At 38.6% G+C, this 25,086-nt stretch overlaps 1 protein-coding gene across 2 annotated transcripts in view; it reads right to left on the reverse strand.

The window, feature by feature from the left end:
• Positions 1-22,357, reverse strand: part of PRKG2 (protein kinase cGMP-dependent 2) — a 77,187-nt gene extending 54,830 nt beyond the window's left edge. For both annotated transcript variants that reach the window (XM_040967048.1, XM_040967047.1), the window contains exons 1-2: positions 21,897-22,357; positions 2,470-2,636 (exon numbers count right to left, since the gene is read on the reverse strand). In XM_040967048.1, the coding sequence (XP_040822982.1) occupies positions 2,470-2,636; positions 21,897-22,357 (628 nt within the window). The remainder of the gene's footprint in view (positions 1-2,469; positions 2,637-21,896) is intronic.
• Between the last annotated feature and the right edge of the window lie 2,729 nt (positions 22,358-25,086).

The raw sequence follows: 25,086 nt of genomic DNA on the forward strand, positions 1-25,086 counted from the left end.
TCTCCTTTCCTGAAGCATTCAATCCTACCTAAAGGCTATGTGATTAAACTATTTCCCTTTTACTAGAAGCCCAGCAATCACTATGTGTCTTGAAATCACAGTGGAGTTGTTCAAACTAAAGGAAGCACAGCTTGTGATGACAGTCAGTGCCCTATTGCCTGGTTTAAGTCATGGCTCTACTAGTCATTGGCTGAATGACCTTGGCAAGTGACTTCATAGTGCTTTCAACAGTGCTCATTTAAATGTAAGGCAAAGTTACATAAATAACTTTATGAAAAATACCATTGAAAGATAAATTTATCTTGGTGCAGAAATTTTGAGGTGCATGCATAGTTTTGTTTCTATAACATGTAATTTCCATAAGCTTTGGAAGACCTGCTCATATGAATTAAGAATGTGAGACACTCAGAAAAGTGCTTAGCATGTTTCAGTACTTAGACAAATGGAGATAGGGACAGGCAGAGCTTCATCAGTCTTTCAACAACTTTTTTGTTCTGCCAAGATTTTGCTTTCATCCCTTTCAAGCAAATGTAAACAAAACTTTTTGCAACCCAAATTATAAGCAAAATGCATTTAAATTCTGAGAGGAAGAAAAAAAAGGTGAGGTAAAGACTTTTATCTAAGAATGAGTCTCTTTCTCCTAAATCTCCACTAATTATCTCTCTCTGTCCATTCATTCAGTGTATCTGCCAGCGTCACAGTGGACATAAGAGAAAAGATGTTTCATCTGACAGCATTTATATCACTGTAAGAAAAAGCCTCACAAATCGCACAGATTAGATACGCATTTTAATAGCTTCCCATTACGGCTAAGTTTTACTCCATCAAAACTGCTTAATGTCCAGTTGACACCACTCAATATTCAGTTGACACCATTGATGTTAACACAGCCCAAGGATTTTTCTAATTGGTTATGGCTCACAGAACTTGAGCAGTGGTGAAGAATTATATGGGAGAGCAAAAGTTTAAGCTAAATATGATTTTACAATTTGCTATCCATGCTATATTTGATATAGGGAAGAGATTTAATTGCAAAATTAATTTGCTCAACCAGATAATTAAACCAGGCTATTCAGTCCTTACATGATATTGTAATTAATTCAAACAAGAAAGCATCCAATTTTCATTTCCATGTACAATCCTGATCTCAAAAGCAGATTTGATACTGACTTCCGCTCAACCTCTTTTCCCTAAAAACCATTCATTAGAGTTCGTGGCAAGAAACAAGACAGGATGACAACAGTTTCACATCCATTTTAGTACATTTCACAAATGTTTGTTGGCTTGATCACATATATTCTCTTACCAGAAAGCTCTATTGTTGATGAAGTATCTGTGAAACCACCAAATGCAGGAAAGAAAAACTGCTGTTTATCTGACCCATTAAAACGGAAACCTGGTTAATTCAGGATAGACTCTGCTGCTTGATTAGAATAATCACTCATGGCTCCATAATGTTAAAGGCGCTCACAAATGTGTATGCCACAAATTGGATGCAAATCATTACATTCCTGTCATGTTTAAACAATAAAAGTAGATGAAAGCAGCTTTTCACATGCCAGGAATAGAGTATACAAGTGCTATCATTTTACATAGGCTATTTCTGTCCTAACTCTAAGACCCCAAGCAATAAAAGCATTGCTTGGTTGATCAGGAAATACAATGAAAAATAGAAAGTTCTATGTCTCAGAGTATCACTCCATCTGCCTGCGCTAGGTTAATTTTCTTTCCTAAAACTCAAAAACTAAAGCTATTCAGAATTTGGTATGGGTATTCAAAAATTTCAATCCCTGTTTAGGTAATTTCATGCTTCTTTTTCAAGGAAACATTCTTCTGAAGTAATCACTTCAAATCTTTTGAGAAATAAACCCTTTAACTTTCTAGCCAATAAAATTTTTTTTTATTTAAACATGTTCAAAGTATCATAAAGGTAGAAAATCATTTACATGGCAATAAAAATACTATACCACTTGATGTGTCAGTTATTTGTACACAAAACGTTTTTCAAAACCATTGGTATATAACCAAATTATTTACAGAACCACAAAAATTATTATTTTCTTATGCAGATAAGTAAAATGTCAAGATATAGCACCAAAATTCCGAATAGAGGCAAATTGTTTAGTAGGGGGAATTGTGGTTAAACACATGGATTCTGAAGTCAAATGGCCGAAGTTTGCATTGTAGCTAACTACCAATAAGCTGTGTAGCTTTGGGTTATGAGACACGGTCTTCATTGGTAATATGAAGGAAACAGCAATTGCTTTATAGTGTCAAGCAGGAGGTGAAATAAAATCTCTTCCCTTTGGCAAATATTACATATTAACATCACCGTATTAGATTAACATTTTCACTAGTTCATGAACTTAGTCTCTTAGGCTTTCTACAAATAGTGCAACTGGTTTTGCATTTCTATAAATGTTTAGAAAATATCTGTTGCAACAGAAAAAAATAATCTGTGAAACCTACCTGCTAACACAAAGATATGGTTTCCTGGTTCTCCTTGTTTAATAATGTAACTCCCTTGCTGGTAATTCCTCCCATACATGCATTCCACCATGTCTTTGATCTGCTGAGGATCCAGTCTCTTCAGAAACTGGTTTTTATTAAGGGCATCTGTAATGAGCTTCTTCTCACTGGAGCGGGGAAAAAAAGAACGGTTAGTTCCAGGGTTTTAGATGCCAGTTAAGATAACCATATCACAAATTAGACTGCCTGTCAGCACTCCTGACTCCAGCTTCCTGCTAATGCACAACCTAGCAGGCAAAAGTGATGGCTAAGGTGACAAGGGTCCTGCCATGCACATGGGAGAGCCAGAGCACATTTCTGCATCCTATTCCACTTCAAGACCATTGAGGACATTTGAGAATGAACCAGTGGATACGTGCTCTCTCGTTCTCTGTTACTCAAATATAAAAAAAATAAAGCATTTAAAAGCTATGCTAGTTAATATCAGTAAAAACCATACTTTACCATTTAGATTCACTGTACTACCATACCTTGCTTGTAATTTTAAGTCAGTTTTGATAATTAGTATTGCACTGAATGTATTGTCATTCCTTTCTTTTCTATTGCGACTCCTAATTCTATAGTTACTCCTAATCACCAAAAATGTGGACTCCCAAATTCCTAGAAGCACTGATAATGGCCTTGTAACATCAACACAGGACATACGACTAGTGGAAAAAGAAGTTACATTTAAGGAACTGCAACGCCTTCACTGAAGTACACCTTGGTTAGCATTTTTTATCACCACTAGCTTGTGTGATAATTACTGCTCTTATTTTGTGGAGACAAAGACTAACAAGTAAAAAAAAAATGTTATTCCTCATTTTGTTAAAGCTGGGTCTAACATCTGTACCGCTTCTGTGATACCACATCACACCTTCCAAAGGAGACAGCTGTTTCCCACGGGGCTCATTAGGTTTAATCAGAACCTACAGGGTGACGGCGGCAGTCTGAATTTCCTTGGGCTTTATGCTAGGTATATGTAGGTGAGACAGAACCTGCATTTCATGTTTTGCAGCCTATCAATCAATTCTCAAATCCAGATTGTTAATATCTTAGAACACTTGTCTTTCTGAAAAGAAATAGCTCAAAATTGGTGCTCAATCTCCATTACCATACAATTCAAACTTCTAATTAACATACTTTATGTAGATATGTTATTCTAATTAATATATCCTAATGAACATATTTTCACGTAGATATCATAAAGCTGTTGGGTTGGAAGAAAAGAGCTTTCATTGGCTAAGACAGAATATGTGCACAGTATAGTTTCATGAACTCAGCATGATTTTCAAGGTAACATTTTTTTCTGTATTTTTCAATCCAACTCTCTGAACACAATCTTGACTGAAAACTAGCAACCTTTTTTACACAAAATTTCTCAGAGCAGGCATTTGGCACAGTGGATTGTTTAATAAGGAATATACACATCTCAGAGTAGATTTCGGTCCTGGCGAATCCACTTCTTATTCAACTTCCTAATAATGTGGACTTGGGGTGAGAAGCAATGATAACTCAAACACGGGCTCCAGGCTTCAACCTGGTCCAATTCCAGATGCTGTGGGCATTTAGGGAGTGAAACAGGAATTGGAGGATTCTCTCTCTCTCTCTGTTTTTTAGCCTTTTAAATAAAATGAAAATAAATTTTAAAAGCTGTTCTAAGTTTTCAAATATTAAGTAAGACTTCATGAATTAACTAACTCACTCAGGAGAGCATCCACCAGGTCACGAAGGTCCACAAGAGGCACAGAATGAATCTTACACACAAAAGTGGCCTTCTCTTCAGTTACTGCATTCTCAGTGCCATCCAGACACTCGGCACTTAAGTAATTTATTTCCTCCATCTAATGTATCACCAAGCTCCATGAATTCTCTTCATAAAATATTACTGTTAACTGATTTTATTTTCCATCTTCCAGTGTGCTGCCACCATCCAATTAAAAAAAAAAAACAAAACTTAGGTCTGGGCAACTTCAGTTGCTTCTTTCTTTTCTTTCTTAATATTTCAGTTTTAAAAACCTTTCTCTTAAACCCCATTCTTTAGCATATTAACAGATTGATGTTGCTGGTCCTGTTCTAAAACAGGTAATTTATCTCATTAAAATTTGCCAAGCATAACATTCGGTAGGCAATTTTTTGAAGCAAACAGCAGAATTGTGCTGTTTTCATGGACTTTCCATGTTAGTGTAATATTCCATTCAGTTTTCCTTGACGGCCACATATTTCAACTTACCCATGTATGTAAACAGATTCTTTATAAAAGTATTGTAGTTCTTTATAAACTCAAAAGTGTGTTGAACTTAACAGATTTGGGAAATTCACAGTTCACACTTCAAAGGTGCCAAAAAGTTTCACAGCAAACAAATCTGTTTACACTAGTTTTCTCAAACTTTTAAGATTTTTTCTACATGTCTTCTTTTTTGACTAAACTTGTTGAAAAACTATTGAAGTTCTGTAAAATAATCTTTCCAGAGAAGAAAACTAATATCTACAAGATGTTCATCATTTCCTAAACATGGCTCCACATGGTTAATAGAATTAGGCTATCATTCTTCTTCCATAAAACAAATATTTTACTACAGATAGCTTGGTACCTTTACTGTCTCCTCTATCTGTCAGCTTCAGTTTTGGAAACATCTCTAATTTTGCCTTCTCTCCAATTTGTTCAGATCTAATATATCAACTAAAAAAGCTTCATGCTGGATGCTGTAGCTCATATAACCCCTTCAGTCTATTTGGACCTTCCTAGAATGCATATGTATTACACATGTGTATGTGTATTCTATATATGTGTATGTATGTATTATATATATACACATTTAGTGTGATGTATAGTTTGATAAATACATATATACATTTAGTTTTATAAATTCTATCAAGAACCTACTTAGAACACAAAAAGAAATAAACTACAACGTCTATATCCTTATTGGTTTGCTTAGCGTATAAGTATATTCCTAAAAAGTTCTCTTTTATTGCACTTTGACGCTTACTAATATATATAGAACAGATTTCATGATTATCACAGGTACAATTCTAAAACCACAGTAATAGTTTCTTCCCCTTCCCTTCTCATTCTTTTCTTTTTCATTTTAATTTTTTGCGATTAAACAAGCTCAATGCTCCTCTAAACAGAGAGTTCAACAAGTAAACGGGAGATGAGCCACTGTTCCACAGAGGCAAGCAAGAGCTGCAAACAACAGCCTTCTTTTGTACTCTGTATTAGCTACCACTAGATAAAATAAGTATTTGCCTGTTTGGATTTGGCTTATTTAACTAGGCATAATGGTCTCTAATTGCAAATACTTTAATATTAGAAAATTTCTCAGTGTGGAATTTTCTCCCAAATGGATGATAAATTCTCAGTGAGATGAGTCTTTCCTTTGTTTTTCTAATTAAGAGAAGTATACATCATAAATTAAGAATATGAATTTTGCCACTCCTCCTACCAGTATGATTCTATAAATTCAGGCCCCTCTGTCCCTCAAAAATAATCAAATCTGTTTATATAGAAAAAGAGAGAGAAGAAGAAAGTCTGTTGAAAATATTGTTGATCAGCATAGCAACAATCTAATTTAAGCCCAAATATTTCATGTTTGCATGAAAGATACATGTACAGAATTTCTCAATTAGAAAATAAAATTATCAGACTGTTGAAATACAAAGAGAAATAAATATACATGTGTGTTGCTTATAAGAGACATACTTTACAGAAATTGGCACAGAAAGGATAAAAGTTGAAAAATGGAGAAAGTAGAGAAAAAAATTGCTATGTAAATATCAATTAAAATAAAAATTTTCTGATGCAAGAAGGTAAGCTTTCATCTAAACTGCATTTCTAGAAATGCATGGATCAGTTCAGCTCAAGTGCTGTGGACACTTGCGGAGTGAACCAGCAGATGGAAGATCATTTTCTCTGTCTTTCGCTCTGTAAATCTGCCTTTTCAACAAAACAACAAATAAATCTCTAAAAAAGAGAAAAAGAAAAATAGGGTTAGGCTGATCATCTGAGTCATATGTTGCTGACAAGTGAAATAAGATGAGAATCATATAAAAAATGAATGAGAGATGAAGATTCAGTATGTATCTCTACTCCTGAATAAAAGGAGGACCCCCCCACTAAAACTATTAAATATACCTTGACAATTTGAAAAAAAAATGAGAATCATCAGATAAAGTTTGATCATTGTATATAAAAATATGCAATTCATATGCAGATCATCAGTGATCTTCAGTCCGAATCATCCTATACACTTCACCAACTTTTATGTATTAAATGAGACATCGCTTTCAGGTATAAGCAAATTGGTTTGAAAGTAGGCTGTGGTGAGACAGACATTGAGGGATAGGGTCCCAAACTTCTTACTATCACCATGCTATACACTAACGCGCTGAAACGACAAGGTATTTCAAACAAATAAGCAAATAAATGAGCAAATGGAACAGAACACTACTGCTATTACAATGGGCACTAGTCTTCAATGGAAACCATGACAAAAGGAAAAATGTTATCTGTATACGTACTCACTTTTCTCAATGCATTGATCATTCTGTGGTCTCGGAAAAAGCAAGAGCCAGAGGAAAAAAAAAAAGAAATGATTCTTCATATTTTGGAAAGAAACAACAAAAAATAAATATATATTGCTAAACAGCTAAAAGAGAAAATAATGCAAATTATTAATAAATGATAAGTGTCTAGGGCAGAAGGCTAAAAAAAGAAAAGTGGGACTCAGAGAGGGGAGGTTGTGGAAAATAGCAAAATGGAAGTGCAAAAGAATAACACAGGGAAAAGTACAAGGAAGAGAATGAACACAGTACAAAAAGTTTTTTTTGAAAGACTGATAAAGCCGATAAATTCAGATCAAGATACAGTTTGGGAGGGGAAGAAAGCCTGGGAGACAAGAAATATAATTACACATATTGGATATGAGTAGTGAGTGGAAAGTAATGCAGCTATCAAAGATATGAAAAATAAATGAAGAGCATAAATACATATCTCAAAAATTTAGATGAAAATATTTTAACAAACTAAATCCAATACAAGAAATAAAAACCTGGTTATTGCAAATTAAATTAAATCAATAATAAAAACTATTCTACAAAGAAAATTCTAGATACCAAAGAGTTTATCCTTAAGCCTTATAAAAATAATATTCATCTTACATAATCTTTTAAAGAAAATAGGAAAGAGGAATATTTCCCTCTTAATTTTTAATGCCAGTATCAAAATAGCCTCATTAAAAAAGAAAAAAATTAATGATCCAAAACATAGAAATAAAAATAGCAAATAAAACAAATTTAAAATTATGTTAAGTAACTATTGTAGACAAGAATGAAAATTAAATTACATAATCAACTATATATATAAAGAGAATACAGAAAATCTAATTCGCTGCAAAAATGTGTTTAACATGGTTAAATTTCCATAATGATTTTTAAACTTGTTTTGAAGACCTCAGGAAATTAAGAATATAGGGTAATCTCTTCAATCTTACAAGCATTTCTTTTAAGCAAAACAAAAGTAGAAAGTATTACACTGAATGAGTTAAGCACAGTTTATCTGTATTTGTATATTCCAGCTGGGTTTTTTTATTTGTTTGTTTGGTTGTTGTTTAAGGCATGTATGTTTGGCTCCTTGGTTAAGGTGCCTTTTGAGATGACTGCAAGCAATCCTATAACCCAGAGTTTGGGTGTCAGTCACAGCTCTACGCTGGGTTCCAGTTTCTCACTGATACACTGGCGGCAATGATGATGGCTCCTCGTGAGAGACCCAGGTTGAATTCCCTGCTCCCAGTTTCAGCCTGGTGTAGCCCTAGCTGTTATGGTCACTGGGAGAGTCAGACAGTGCTAGGTAGATATCTTTCTCTCTCTCCTCATCTCTCTCACTTTCTTTCTCTCTCTTCCTTCTCCAACCCCATAACTTTGACTTCTAAAATATATAAGGAAATTTTAAGAAAAATCTCTCTATGAAAGTGCAAAATGTTAAGAGAGATGAAAGAAATTCTGAATAAAAAGCATAAATATATTACATTAATGGGTGAGAAGATTAAGCTTTTAATGATGGCAATTTTATGTAAATTAATCAGTTCAATGGAATCCTAATAAACTTTCCAGAAATAAATTTTATGAAAATTGACAAGCTGATTCCAATGTCCTGATAATCATAAAAGACCCAAGAACATGGAATGGCTCATAATATCAAAAAAACAACTAAACTGGAACACTTAAAGTAATGAATATAAAGATTATTATAAATCTCTACATGACTAAGAGGATACACTATTGACACAAGGGTGGGGAGACATTTGGAACCAAAGAGAAAATCTAGAACCTAACCCATGTATATGTAATTACCTCATTTATGACAACAAGGTTACTATAGAGCCATGGAGGGAAATAGATGAATTGAAAATTGCTCACTGTTGTTAGTTATCAAGGAATTCCAAACTAAAGCCCCAATAGCTTTATATTTAAATACCACAGCATATCTAGCAGACTAACTAAAATGAAGGAGACTAAAAACAGAAAAACCTGTTTTTAATATTTGGACATGTCTGATGAGAGGATATATGTACTCAGTTTGGAAAATCAATTGGCAACTTAAATGAAGTTTGATATAATCAACTCTCCTGCAGATCCATTTCTAGGCTTCAATTCATCATAAGACAGAATTATGTGACAAAAATATGCAAAAATGTTGATTGCTACATTATTCATAATTACTAAACACAGAACCAAATGCCATTAATACTAAAATGAAAATTGTGTATATTTATGCAATAGATACTATGTAGCAATGATAATTAATAAAACTGCATTGAACAATGACACACATGAACAAGACTAATGTTTGTTAGATTGCTTACTCCATAATTCCATTTACATAAAGCTCGGGTCTGCTATTTAGCCTAGTGGTGACGATGCCATTGACACCCATGGGCCACATCAGAGTGCCTGATTTGACATCAGGTTCCAGCTGCTAGTTACTGACAGTGATAATGGTTTGAATAACTGGATCCCAGCACCCACAAGGAGACAATAACTGTGTTCCCTGCTTCAGAATTTGGCCCTGGTCAAACGCAATTGTGGGCATTTGGAAAGTGAGCTAAAAGATTGGTGTGTGTGTGTGTATGTGTGTGTGTGATGTGCACACATGGTGTGCCTTGAAATAATTTTTAAAAAAACTTCAACAATATAAAGGTTATCTATGACAATAGTACCAGAAGGCATCAGAAAGCAGTACTGCATAGAATCTTTCCATGGATTTCAAGGTTGCTTAGGGCACTAGAATCCCACACCACAGTGCCTGGGTTTGAGTCTCGGTCCACTCCTGAATCCAGTTTTTTGCTAATGAATAGCCTCAGAGGCAGAATTCTGGCAACTCCTGTGAGGGTTCTAGAAAAGTTCTGGGCTTCATCCTGGACTAGCCTTGATTATGACTAGAATCTGAGAAACCAACCACAGAAAGGAAGACTTCTGGATGGTTCTGACTTTTTCTATCTCTGTCTCTGCCTCTCAAATAATTTTTTTAATCTTTGCACCAAAATAAGCATCTTTTATTTCTAGTTCTCATGAACACCCCGATGTGACTTTGTAAAAGCACAACTAACAGGTACTTTTTAAATGGATAATGGTAGAGAATGGAAGAGGCTGTAAGGACTTCTGAGTGCTAGTAGCACTGTATTTCCTAAACTGTATGGTTGTCATATGGATACATTCACTTTATTATTCATGCCATAAAAATTCATTTACAATGACTCAGAAAATCCTGGCTTCAAATCCCATTTCTCCATTTCACAGCCTCTTGACCTTAGATATCTCGTATTTCTCACCTGTGAATAGAGCCTGTGTCATGAAACCCACTTCACCACAATGCACACTTCACTATGCCCATTAACTCAAATCACATGCCATACTATTAATAACAGCAGGAAATGGAAATAGTTACAGCATGTTTTCCTAGAAGGCAGGATGAGATTGGAAATGTTCTGGAAACCACAAAGGAACCAAAAGGCGATGCCAAGACCCTCTGCCTAATCCAGATCTCTATGGGGGATGGATCGTAGATTCATGTCCATCTACAGCAGCAGAGGTTTCTGTGACTCCACGTTCCCACAACTTATAGATTCAGCACTTCTTGGAAACAACACTCCCATTCTGTAAGTCACTGCAGGAAGTTTGTCAAACTCCCTGTCAGTTCCTGGGATGCTGTGCAGTCTGCACTGTACAGCCAGTGTTCTGTTTCTACTATGTCCAAGCATGGATCCTGCATTCTTTTTTTAGTTTAGGGCTGGGAGTCTCTATAGTCTCTCTTACCGAGGATTTCGTGCAAGCATGGGGGTTGTGGCAACTTTACACATTACATGGTTTGCTTATACTCAGGTATAAATATTAAAACCATACATAAACGCACAGTTGTGACGGATGCAGATCTGGATCTGATATGGCCATGTTCTGCCACTAACTGTGGGACCTTTGAAAATCATTTAACTTTGGAGTTTCCTAAGCAGAAAAACAACAATAAACACAGTGCACAGGTTACAGGATTTCTATGAGAGTTAAGTCTGCTACTGTTATGAAGCACTAAAAAAACACAATGCCTGGCTGCCTGGTAAACTATATTACATAAAGGTTGGCAATTACATAGTAAGTCAGTAAGTAACCAGCAACTTCAAAGCTGAGTGAAAACATCTTTAAACACTCTGCATATAATACTTGCCCTTCATAAAAGAGCAATTCAGGTTTTAGTGGATTTTATGATCATTTAGTCCCTGTGCCATCCACTCTCCAGGTGTTCAGGTAATTCTCAAAACCCTCGAATGCCTTGCAGATCCTCTACTGTGCTAAGTCATTTATTTCCCCTTTGGTTTAGTCTCCCATGGATACCCAGATCAAGATTGTCTCTTTTCTAAATGGCTTCTTGATTCACCAAGAAAATATGCACTCCTTCCTTTGTACATCTAACATTCAGGACCCACGTCACGGAGGGGCTGGCATTGTGTGGCAGCATGGTAAGTCACTGTGACGCTGTGATCTCTATCAAAGCACTGGTTTGAGTATTAGCTGTCCTATGTATGGACCAAATCTCTGGCAATGTACTTGGGAAAGAAGTGGTAGATGGCCCAAATACTTGGGCTCCGCTCGCCTGTGGGAGACCAGGATGAGATTACTGGTTCCTGGATTCTCCTTGACCCAGATATGGCACTGTGATCATTTGGGGAGGGAACCAGCTGATGAAAGATCTCATTCTCTCTCTTATTCTATTGCTCTCTGCCACTCTTTTTCATTTAAATAAATAAAAAAAATTTTTAAAAGAACAGGAATCATTCAGTCTGAAGTAAATTTTAATTTCCCTGAAGGTACTATATTTTCAAAGGTATGCAATGCTTTCTTCATTCTGTTTATACTCCACGTCTAGAACTGTAGTTAACACATAGGAAGAACTCAATAAAATTAAGAAAACAAAAAGACAACCAAAGAGACAAAAGTAGAGAGGGAAATATCATCATACATAAGCAAGGCAAAGACAATAAAGCAAATAAGCATCTCTTTATCTCCTGCTCCTCCAGAAATTTTTGTTCAAATGCTAAATCAATAATAACAAAAAAAACCCACCTAACAAACACACATGCTTATAACTTGAGAAACTAGCATGCAAAAGCTGAGGTCATTCCGTGAATAATCAGAAAATGAGCATGACTCTCTCCTGTCAATTCTCTCCATTATTGCTCATGTGATTAAGCACGGTTGTAGTTTAATCATGTTAACTGCTGCTTCACACTCACAGCAAACGTTTCTCTCTCTGCTTCTGAAGTTGGTGCAGAGGATCTTATTCCCACAAGCATCAAAGAACCAAATTCAATAGTGCAATGTTGGAAACAACCAAAACTTACAAGAAAACAACCAAGACTTACAAGGAAGTTAACCTGACACAGTCAATGATATGCATAATCGTCATTGTGCAGCATGGTAACTGAGTATAAATGGTAAACAGCTCTGTAATTAGTATTGCTACATGATCAAACAGTATTTCAGGAGTCAACTTCAGGGAAGCCTGCTCCTATAGCTGAATGCTTCTGCACGTTAGAAACAGCAAGGAGGCTTTCGTAAACCATATGTAATGTTGTCCCAAAACTGACGATTGACATCAGTAATCCTCCTTAGCAACACAACAATTCAAGACAGAGGTGAGCAAACCACTACTCCCCTCTTCCACCACCCACCATCCCATCTGCACCTCAAACATGGACTTGGTGCTTATGTGCTAACTGGACTTAGATCTAAAGCTCCTGTTCTCAACTGTTTTAAAATAGAAATGATACAAAATGCATCATTTTAACCATTTTACGTATGCCATTCAGGAATGTCAAATGCATTCCAATTGATTTCCAAACATCAAGACTGTCTGAAATTTCTTCTTTATTCCAAACAGAAAACCTGTATCCATTGTTATACTAACTGATTTTCTCTCCTCCAATTCCTGTCCTGGCAATCTCCATTCTCCACATCTCTGTAAATTTCACTACCCTGGGTAGTTCGTAAAACAGATCATACAAAATTGGTTCCACTACATCTGGCTTATTTCACTTGGAATAATGTCTTAAAGATATATTCACAAGTCTGGAACTAGTGGCTAAATCCTTGCCTTGCATCTGCCAGGATCCAACATGGGTGCCAATTCGTGTCCTGGCTGCTCCACTTCCCATCCAGCTCTCTGCTTGTAGCCTGGGACAGCATTAGAGGCTGGCCCAAATCCTTGGGACCCTGGGCCCACACGTGAGACCCAAAAGAAGCTCCTGACTCCTGGCCATTGTGACCACTTAGTGAGTGAACCAGCAGATGGAAGACATTTCTTTCTGTATCTCCTTTTCTATATACATCTGCATTTCCAACTAAAAAATAAATCTTAAAAAAGAGAGAGAGAGAGAGAGATTCACACTGTAACATGGTTCAGAATGTATTTTTTAGGTCTGAATATATTCCCATAGTGGTATATACTGAATTTTGTTTATCCATTCATCCATTGACGGACAATGGGCTGCTTTTACTTTTGGTTTATCATTAAGAATGCAACTATGAACATGATATGCAAAACTGGAGATTTTACACATGTTTTACATATTTAACATGGAGAGTGCTCTTAACCAAAACAGGGAAGCTCACCTCAGGCAGGCAGATGGCCTGGCGTGGCATTTCCAAGGTGACCCTATGGTCTCTAACATTATGGTCATGCCCTGATATGATCTGGCCTCCTAGAGTGGGACCAAAGCCTCTGACTTGTTCCTCATAAAACACAGCCACGGTGATGGAAGGCCAATGCTTGGATGTTACACTTGATTTCACCTTGAACTGACTGTGAAGAGTTGTCACAGCTAGTTTTGAAGGAATGCACCGCCAGCTGGGGTGGACCTATGGTAGGACACACAACACTGAGCACCCCATGGATGACTAGCACCAAGAAAAGGGGAACCTTAGCCCCAAGGCTACCGGAAACTGAATTCTGCCAAGAATCACTGGAGCTTGAAGAGCATCACTTCCTGCAGACAGCACTGAAAGGGAATGCAGCCAGGTAATCTACATGTTATAGCTTGGTGAGACTGAGCAAGAAATCTGAACCCCGCCTGGAATTCTGATCCATGCAAATGCTGAAAAGGTAAACATGGCTATGTTAACTGCTGAGCTGATCATAACTTACTATGCAACAATAGGAAACAAATTCAGCTGGGTTTCTAGGAATTTCCACTTCTAATGAATTTCAGGTGTTACCTTGTTCTATTGAGTTTTTCCTCATCTCAATTCTAGGGAGGGAACTGGAAATTCTAGATTTTTCTTTTCCTCCCATTTATTTCTCAAAGCTTAACTGATAAGCCTCCAAAAATTCTCTAAAACAGATTCTTAAAATGTACCCATTAATAGAGCTGACACAATGACTCAATTGGCTAATCCTCTACCTCCAAGTGTCAGCATCCATATGGACACCAGTTCATGAACCCACTGATTCACTTTCCATTCAGCTTCCTGCTTTTGGCTTGGGAAAGCAATGGCAGATGGTCCACAATCTTGGGACCCTGTTCTTACATGGGAGATCCAGAAGAAGGTCCTGGCTCCTGGCTTCAGATCAGCTCAGCTCGAGCTGTTGTGGCTAGTTGGGGATTGAATCAATGGATGAAAGATCTTTCCTTCTTTCTGTAGAATCTACCTTCCTAACAAAAATAAATAAATCTTTTAAAAGAAATATTAATTAATGTTGACTGGCTCCTTGTAACACAAAACCAAAATAAAAACAAAATGGGTAACCCCAATGAGATAACAAATATGTTAATTTACTTCCCTACAGGAGCCACTTTATTCTCTACATGTCTCATAACATCATGCTCTCTATATTAAACGTACACAATTCAATTTATTTAAAAACTAGGTTTGCCAGTGTACGTCCCAGATGCTCCAGTTCTGATCCAGCTCCCTGATTATATATCCCAGTTGCTCAAATTCATGGTCAGCTACCAGGTAATGCCTTGGGAAAGTAACAAAACCTAGACCTGGGTCCCTGCCACCCTGAAGGGAGACCCAATGAAGCTTTTGGTTCCAAGCTTTGGTCTAGCCCAACCCTGGCTATTGCAACCATCTAAGGAGTATAACAGCGGATGATAAATTCTCTTTTCCTTTCTCTTCTGTCTGTAACTCTTTCACACAAATAAGTCTTTGAAAGGGAAAGTTTTTATCTAGTTTCCGATTGAACTGCTTGTTAGAGCCCAAGAAAAGCCAAGTGACAGGAGCTGGAGGCTCAGAATTCCAGCAAGCAAAAGGAGCCTGCCTGAAAAGTCATCGCACTGCCTATTTGCAAAAACAGGGGTCAAGGCTTGCCTCTGACCCACTAAAGGAGGAGAGGAAATTTCATTGTCTCCCTAACAGTGTTCTTTCACTCGAGTCTTTCTTCACTCTTTTCTGAGGATGCAGCAAGGAAATGGGCAGTGTTCAGAACAGCTTAGAATGTTCCTAGAGAAAAAAAAAATGGTCAGAGTAAAGCATCCTGTTTCAGTGGACACTCAGAAGATGAAAGTGAGGATGGGTAGAGGTTCCCTTCCAACTTCCAAGACTGATAAAAAGTCAACACTGCTCAATTCACCTGGACAAACTCATCTGAAAAAAATGTTGTGAATATCCTATTAACCAGACAGCAAACAAAATAAAATGAAGGCAGAGTTCAGACTTGCTCAATCAAACTGACCTGTGTTACATCCAGGTAGGGATATTCATGCTTTGGGCATTGCTAGCAGTAACTATAGGTAGTCATTTCTGTTTGTTCTGCCTCAGAAAATAAGGCCTCTTAGGCTTATAATGAAAACCAGTGAAATAGTTACCATAGGCAGGCACACCCAGTGTGCCTGGCCTGAAGCTGGCAATCACAATGCTTCATGGAGGTGTTTAATGAGGTAGATACTGAGAAAGGGAGAAATTTGGAAAAGAATAAAATAAAAATATCACTGAAAAAAATGGGGAAGGGAAAACAAAGAAGGAAAAGAAAAGCAAAAGTGGAAGGAAACAGGATTTGAGAGTAAGCTTCATGAATTCAACATTCAATCAATAATTATTGAATTAAATGTCTTAACTTGAGGCTGTAAAGGGAATCTTAAATATTATAGTGCTGGACAAAGTTCTTGGGTCAAAATTTTCTAGGATTTTTGTGCAAAATATAAACAGCATAAGTCAACAGCAGACCCCTCAGTGTGGTATGAACAAAAAACAAACATACACTTTTATTCAAAATTGTAAGTCAAATCAGTATTGTGGTGTGGCAAGTTCTGCTATCAAGTCTGGCTGCTCTGCTTCTAATCCAGTTCCCTGCCAATGCACCTGGGAAAGCAATAGTTGGTGAAATGAAGAGATTGGGCCCAGCACTCATGTAGGAGACTCAGATGGAGATCTAGTGTCTTGTCTTCAGCCTAGAACAGCTCAGGTCATTAGACATTATTTGAGGAGCAGATCAATGGGTATCTCTCTCTCTCTCTCTCTCTCTTTCTCTCTCTCTCTCTCTCTCTCTCTCTCTCTCTCTCTCCCTCCCTCTCTCTCTCCTCTTTCTTTATTGCTCTACCTTTCAAACAAATAAAATAAATCTTTAATTTTGAAAAACCAGCAGGAAGCCTTCAAATCCATTTTCAGAGGCTTCATGAAATACATTTTTTTCTTAATACCAGCAAGTGCAAGACTGGTTGTTTTGAGCATAAAATGAGAAGGAGTAAAAGGAAGACATAAACACACCAGAAGACCATTTGAGAAGCCAAGAGCAGGCCAAGACAGGAGGTACAGGGAGCAGCGGTCAGAGTCCTGGTTCTTCCAAGCAGGAAGAGAGAGGGCTGGGTTCCAGAACTCCTGTCACTTAACCTACATGTCACAACAGCTGTTACTTAATGCTTACCAAGTTCCAAAACTTCTCCATGCTTTTTTGCCCCCTTCCCTTTATTTAGAGCTGCTCATTCCCTCCCATGCCTCCAGGGGAGCCTCTGGCTGAGTTTTACAACCCCAAGGAAATCCATTAACATTGTGAACTGCAGAGTCTGTAAGTGCCAGCAGATGATACACTGACTGTGGACAACTCACTAGAAACCTTGCTCAAGCAGACAACAGTACAACTTCCATTAAGCTGTGGAATGACTGAGCTTTCATTTGGCCTTCAGTAACTCAGAAAAGCAACGCTTGGCTCATCACTTGAGTCTAAAGCCTTCATGAGATGCTGCACGGTAAACAACTGGCATCCAAGAGTTAACTGATAACCTGGTTTTCTGATTTCTTCCCTAAGCAGCGAGCTCTGATGTGGGTGTGGACATGAACGTTAGTGCCACCAAACAGAATCTTCAGTTTTAAACGTACTACAACTTTTCACCTGTTTGTCACCCAGATGTTTTCCCCCATAACTGCTGACTGTCAGACCATTATAAAGCCAGACTGTTTCCTCTTCTCCACCCTTTATACAGACATCTCTGGTTTTGCTTTTCTTTTTCAAAGTGCCCAATTGACAGTGATGATATTTATGCACATGCATCAAATTTTTGATCATTGAACATATACAAATTTTAAACTCTGACAAGAGTCTATGTACTCCTTTGAAAAGCTGAGTATTTATGTAAAGTCTAAACATAGAATATTTGGTACAGCAACATGTGTGTCATTACTCCACTTTCCCCATGGCAAAGTTTCTCCTGCTGCAAGCCTAGAGAACAGCTACGTGGTTTCAGAGAGGAATAACAATAGCAGGGAGTTCTTATCACAGGATTTTAAAAAATCAGTTTTGTGTACATATTTAATTTTGATAAGACTCACCAACTAAAATGTCTAGAATCCAGGCAGATACTGAGCCTGCTGCTTCCATATGCCTTCCTTCCACCGTGGAGTGCCTAGTTTGGTTCCTGCCTCTAGCTCTTGACTCCAGCCTCCTGTTAACACAAACCCTTCATGGCAGCAGTTGATGACTCGGGTGTTTGGGTCTCTAACATGAACATGCAAGACCCAAACTAGGCACCTAACTCTAGGTGTTCACATGGTCTGGGACCAGCTATTGAGAATTTGGGGTGTGAATGCAAATAAGAAAAGAGGATCTCTCTCTCTCTCTCTCTCTCAATAGCCCCACCCCCTTCCAAACCCCTGCCTCCCAAGTAACAAATCCATAGTTTTTAAGAATATTTTTACCTTGGCAAAAAAAATCACATATAGCTCTGATGAGATCAAATGCAGATAGCAGCTTTTCTGGTTTTGATCCTGGCTTCAGCTTTTAGGCTGTGCAGCTTTTAGGCTGTGCAGCTTTTAGGATTGTGCAGGCCTCAGTTGCTGATATATCCAATGAGGGTGACAATAACACCACACATTCTAAACGTTTGCTATGAGAATTCAATGACCCAACATTTATGCTGGTATCCGGCTCATAACTAGTGATGTGCAATCTTTCCCCATAGAAACATTTCTGTTCAGTGAAGGAAACACATTTCTGGAAGACAGCCCTGCTTTAGAAAAGCACAAATAATAACAACTCTGCTGCTTCTTGCTCCTTTTCCACAACTTATTTAAACATATGACTCATTAGCATCTTCTACTGTTACCTATTCTGCTCCTGGGCTGGCAGTGACAAATAAAAGCAATTGTCCTTCCTAAAACCAGAGTCCTCCTCTGAAGTCAGATGGCAAGTCTTTGTTCTAGCTTCCCTTTTCATGAGAGAACAATAGTTTCAAATGATAGTCTATGCAGGCTTCACGAAAGGCAGTCATGCCAGCAACCTACCAGATGCCTCTGATTAATTTGCCCGTGTTCCACCAGACGTGCAGCATGAGCCATACTGCTGCTCTGCCAGTGCGAAACAATGTCTACATAAACAGCAAACTTAATTTCGCCAAGAGTTCTGACCTCAGGGTGCCTGATAATCCTGGAGGTCAAGGCAAGTCAAGCAGGGACAGAAGTGACACCTGAGTTCTCCCCTTCCTTCCTTTGTTTCTGATACCCTGATTTTGGCCCTGAGAAGCACAGTACTCATTCAGATACTTCTGTCGCTCCTTTTAGATATACCAGTTCTCACCATCCGAAGGATCAAACCCATTCTCCATGTCCCTTTCCCCCCAGGGCCTGGTCTCAGAGCACAAAGTCTTAGATTCAAACGTTAGTTCAGCTCTCAACCATGGCACATTCTCTGATTTCCCTGCACTTGTTCCCTAACTTCTTCAAGGAGGGAGGAGGCATGAAACAAGATCTTAGGTTCTTTCCACTCTGAAATTTTTTTATTATATTTAAATCATTGATGAGAGTTTTTGGTATATTGTAATATTCTTGTTCATCAGATGACTTCTAATGCTTCAGTACAGGTGAGTGCCTATGATAGAAACAGGCTGCATGCCCACATAGCTACAGGCCCTTTTTTGTTTTAACTACAGGCTTTTGAAGATCTAAAATAGTAGGCATGATACCAAGTCACAATGGACAAGCTGGTACAGTCCGACAGCAGTTCCTCTTGTTGTCTACCTCGGCCTGTCAAGTCCATTATCATTTGCTCTGCCTCTGTCCTAAAACTAATTACAAGTCATACTTTTTTCTACAGTGTGCTCCCAAACCACTGCATCACAAATTCTATCTCAGGCAAGAGCTGTTAAACCCACATAATCCGGAACTGTAATATGCAATATAGTAGTTGCCAGGAGGCACCTCTGTCTATTTAATCCTAAAATTAATTAAAACTAAAAAATCTAAGTTCTTTAGTGGCACTGACCATGGGTGAAGTGCTCAATAGCCGTGTGCAGCTTTTAGCCACCATACTAGACTAGACATCACTGTAGAAGAACAACACTAAAGTATTATGGCGCCCTATGTCAAGCAGTGCAACCTTTACTTTTTTAAGAGAGATAGAATCCAATTGCAACTACAATTTCAAGTTGCAGAATTCCCTTGCAAGGGAAGATCTTTCTGTCCTTCTCTCTGTAAATCTTCATTTTCTATAAAAATTAATAAATCTTTTTAAAAATTAATGATTATTACTGTTGAAAAAGAAATGGATAAGCTCTTTGTAAACCAACTGAATAAACTTCTGCCTTATCAGAACTCTCCTGAAACATAATACTAATTAGATTTATTTTAGACACAGATTGGCATGATTAATAAATCAACATGACTTGTTGCCTTAATAAATACGTATTGATCATTCACTCTGTGCCAAGAACTGCCAACAAACTGATGTATGAAACCTCTTTCCCTAATTTTGTTGTCAAAAATAATCATTTGTTGAAGTCAGATGTTTTATCCTGCTGTATATTACTTGTGCTTGTGAATAAATTAAAACATGAATTAATATCACAGACTGCACATTTTGTATCAGAGATGTGGGCTCAGCAAAGATATAATCACTGGTTAGCAAAAGAACAGTTATAGCCAGAAAAGAAACATACATGCATACATCCATGAGATGGCTGGCAACTGTTTATATATTCTTTTGAAGTTCTAATGTTTAAAATCAATTTAGCATTTCCCATTCATGTGTGCCCTCTCAGGTCTCAGTTCAAGGTCATTTCCTCAACCAAGTCTCCATGGCAATCTCACTTCTGTGTCCTCCTTACTCTGCCTTGCTCCGCATCCTGGACACCTCCCTCTATTCTGTTGGTTTCATCGAATCAATCATCTCAATTACTAATCATGTATTTCTTATTTATGTGTTTGCTTTCTGTTGCTCTGTGTCAGTTGATTTTAAGCCTCTATTACAGTGGCTGGCTGAAGGCTATCCTTGACATAAACCTTGGAATGAATGGATGAATGAATTCATCCCCTATGGAGGTCTCCTCCCATAACATTTCCAGACACATTGTTAACAAGTGGCTTTTTTTTATCAATCCTCAAAATTCAATGTGGTCTGTGTGCATTCTAAATGCTTTTACTTATGTCTTCATTTTTATTTATTTAAAAAACACACAGAGAGTTACCACTTCGGTTGGTTTATTCTTTATATGCCTACAATAAGCCAAGGCCAACCCAGGCCAGAGCCAGCAATCTGGAACTCAAGCAAAGTCTCCCATGTGGAAGACGAGGATTCAACTACTTAAGTCACCACCTGTGACCCACCCCTGTCATGCTACGCATTAGCAGGAAACTGGAATAAAATGTGAAGGAAGGACTCAAACCCATGAACCCCACTTTTTGATGTCAATCTTTCAAGAGTTATCTTTATTGATACAACAAACACCTGCCAAGATTTGTGTAGAAGCTTAAGTCCACCCTACTAGATATAGAAGAGTAGCATAGTGAGACTAAGTCTTCACTCTCATAGGGTTTTCAAGATATAAAATATTTTCAGTAAATTAAATCTCATGGGCCCAGCGTGGTAGCCTAGTGGCTAAACTCCTCATGTGCTGGGATCCCACATGGGCGCTGATTCTAATCCCGGCAGCCCAGCTTCCCATCCAGCTCCCTGCTTGTGGCCTAGGAAAGCAGTTGAGGATAGCCCAAAGCCTCATGACCCTGCACCCACGTTGGAGACCCAGAAGAGGCTCCAGGACCCTGGTTTCAGATCAGCTCAGCTCCGGCGGTTGCAGCTAGTTGGGGAGTGAATCATCAGATGGAAGATCTTGCTGTCTCTCCTCTCTGTATATCTGCCTTTCCAATAAGAATAAATAAAATCTTTTTTTTTTAAATTCAGTTTCTTGAATATAGACAGAAAGACATCCCTATCTTTAAATTTCAGGTCAAGTGTGATTGTGGCTTTAAAGAACACTTTTGCTCCATGGGAGATCCTTCCACACATCAAAATCATTATGAAAACCCTTCTATCCTCAAACATGACAGGGCAAATGCGTTCTTTATCACCCAGGAGGCTTAAGGAACAGCACACTCCAGTCCTTAGGAGTGAGTGGGGCACAGCTTCTTACCTAGAATCCTTTCTGACTCTTGCTTTCTCAAAGGAGAACTCGGGAGGCTTGTTGAGGTCATAGGTTCGGGTGGTTGGCTCAGCAGACACTCCAGCCTTGGCTCCTCTCCTGCTTTGCAGGGAAACCAACCCCGAGGTCTTCCTGTGCACCTCCAGGGGCACTTTCTCTGGGGAGGCCTGAGGCAGGCTGCCTCCCTGCACGTGCACCACGTCTTGAAGTTTGTTCAGCTGGATGCACTTGTTCTGGAGCTCCTCCGTCAGCTCAGCAATGGCCACAGTCTGCTTTGACAGCTGCTCGCGCAGCTCCTTCAGATGGTACTCCCGCTCCTGGATCTCAGCATCTTTCCTCCGCAGCTCTCTCTCCAGTTCTGCCACCTTGTTCCGCAGGGCATCTGTGGTGAGGCTCCCAGAGCGGCCATTTGGATGCTTGGCATGCTTCGGTTTCACGGAACCATTTCCCATTTTGCTCAGGGACCTGAGAAGGGACATGGGATTGGGAATTAGCCAATGCAAGTTCCATTTTCCATCAGCACTCTCTGCCCTCTCCTTACAACCTGCTTCATAAATACCAACTCAGAAGTTAGCCTCATTTGATAAACTATAAATTTCCCCAAACAACTAGAAGAAAAGGTATTGATCAGTTTCACTTTTCTATCTATGAAGAAGAATTAGCATTCAAGCTCACTGCCCACTCACGCTCCCCAACCCCCAACTGTGATGATAGCATCACATCTAAGCATTCTGCACACACGGCCAGAGTTACCTGCTGCTCCCTTTGATAATTCTCTGGACAAATGTCAAAAGCTTCACAACTAAACTGCAAATCAGATGTCAGCATGGCAAAGATACAATGCAAAGAGCAGTCAGCCCAACAGAAGCTTGGAAATTTCACAACTCACAGTTCCCTTTGTGGCAACGGTGAAGCCCTCCTCCCTTGTGCTGGACAATCACACAGCTGCATCGCTTGGAAAGCAGAGGCCCACTTAGCATGACTTTCTTAGCACAACTCTCCTACTGTCCACACCTTTAGATTTTGTATTTCTGACAATGTTCACTGTTAAGGATTTCTGGATTGTCATTAGGAGGAGACAGATGGAGAATAAGTACTGTCCAAAAGTCTCCAGTACTTCCCCATTAAAGTTATCCTCAAGGTAGATGCCAAAGTGATCAGTAATCCAGGATTCTCAGGAAGTGAGATGTAGGACCTGGAACAGCAGCCTGGTGGCTAAAGTCCTTGCCTTGAATGCGCCAGGATCCCACATGGGCACTGGTCCTAATCCCGGCAGCCCCACTTCCCATCCAGCTCCCTGCTTGTGGCCTGGGAAAGCATTTGAGGATGGCCCAAAGCCTTGGGACCCTGCACACACGTGAGAGACCTGGAAGAAGTTCCAGGCTCCTGGCTTCAGATCAGCTTAGCTCCGGCGGTTGCAGCTAGTTGGAGAGTGAATCATCAGACAGAAGATCTTCCTCCTCCTCCTCTCTGACTTTGCAATAAAAATAAATAAATATTTTTTTAAAAGACATATGTGATATGTAGATGAAGAGTGATAGAAATTTTAGCTGGTTTAGAAAGGTTTCTGTTAGCTCAATAAGTATGTATTGAACAGTTACTAGTGATATAAATAATTTGTACCACCAACTTGTGATATCACAGATACTGTCACTTTACTAAGTTAAGTATTTAGATTTATTGTGCCAGTTCAATGAAAAGAAGAATTGTCCCTAGGTAATAAGTACCTATGTAAAAAGCCATAAGAATTGAATTCAGATGGGTGACATTTGGGAAATACTGAGCAGATTAATGACTGTAATGCTCAAAGCTTTTTTGGTGCTCCTATTTAAAGTTTGTTTTACTTGTACAGGTGTGACAGCCCAAGAAATTTTAGAATTCCTATGCACTAAGCTTGGGCTACTTCTGGTTATCTAAAATGGGAAGACGATGAGGAAACTTGGAAATTTTCCAACCTGTAGATTCTGGATCCTCTCTGCCTCCAAATTGACTCAGTAAGAAATGAAATGCTTATGTCTGTTTCCCTGGCTCTGCCAAGATAATTTAGATCCTGACAACACCAAAGGCATCTAACTCACCCTCTCCATTTCAAACAGATAGAACCAGTCAGTGCATGTTGCCTAACACAGACGGTACAAATAGAAAAAGTCTATTTATAAAAGGGATCATGTTAGGCCAGCCTTGTGGCATAGTGGCTAAAGCCACCTCCCGTGATGCCAGACCCCAAATAGGCACCACTTCAAGTTCTGGCTGTTTCCTTTCTGATCCAGGTCCTTGCTAATTGTCTGAAATTCAACAGAGGATGGTGGAGGTGCTTGGGACAGTGACACCTGAGTGAAAAGCCCAGAAGATGCTCCCAGGTCTGCTTTGGTCTGGTTCAGCCTTGGTCATTGTGGTTATCTTTGGTGGGAATCTGTGGATGCAAAGATCTCTCTCCCTTATTCTCTCTACCTCTCTCTCTCTCTCTCTCTCTCTCTCTCTCTCTCAAACTCTGACTTTCAAATAAACATTTTAAAAGAAGTTATCTTGCAACCCCTGTATATTCCTCCTAGGGTTCAAGTTCAAACAAGTCATTAATGAGCATTAGTCTCCAGAGAACTGCCCTTACATATGGCAGATACGATAGATTTTACCTTTAAGTTGCTCTTGACTTAGCAGCAGTTCCAGTTCCTATATATGAATAATATATATGAAGGCTAGGGTGATAAGAAACCAAAAATTCTGCCCTGGACACATTTGTATCCCAAATAAGCTAGTTGTAATCTGTTAGACTGGAACCTGAGAATAAACTTAAATGAGATTTTGAATAACAGGCAGGCTACCAAATATGTCTTAACTTAATGTGTCCACACACTTTTAACACTCAGCTGTCAGACCTCACTGAGACAGGCATTTTGGTACATGAATAATCATTCTTAGGATAATAGGGAAAGAGAAAGTGCAGGGGGAAAAGCAATTACTCTATTTACAACAAAAAAGCTACCACAAAAAATTTTTAAATCTGACATTAAACTACACCTTATTTTTATGCATAAAACAATCATTTACTAAGATCTAAATATGTGTCACATACAACTTGCATACCCTGGACCTGTCTGTCACCAATTTCCGGTCAAATTTGACAGAGAAAACAGTTTTGATATCCACAGCATAAAAGCACAGTTATGTTTGTGCTAGATAT

The sequence above is a fragment of the Ochotona curzoniae genome, unplaced genomic scaffold, assembly GCF_017591425.1.
Source record: "Ochotona curzoniae isolate NIBS_2020 unplaced genomic scaffold, NIBS_Ocur_1.0 scaffold_4506, whole genome shotgun sequence".
In the NCBI taxonomy this organism is placed as follows: domain Eukaryota; kingdom Metazoa; phylum Chordata; class Mammalia; order Lagomorpha; family Ochotonidae; genus Ochotona; species Ochotona curzoniae.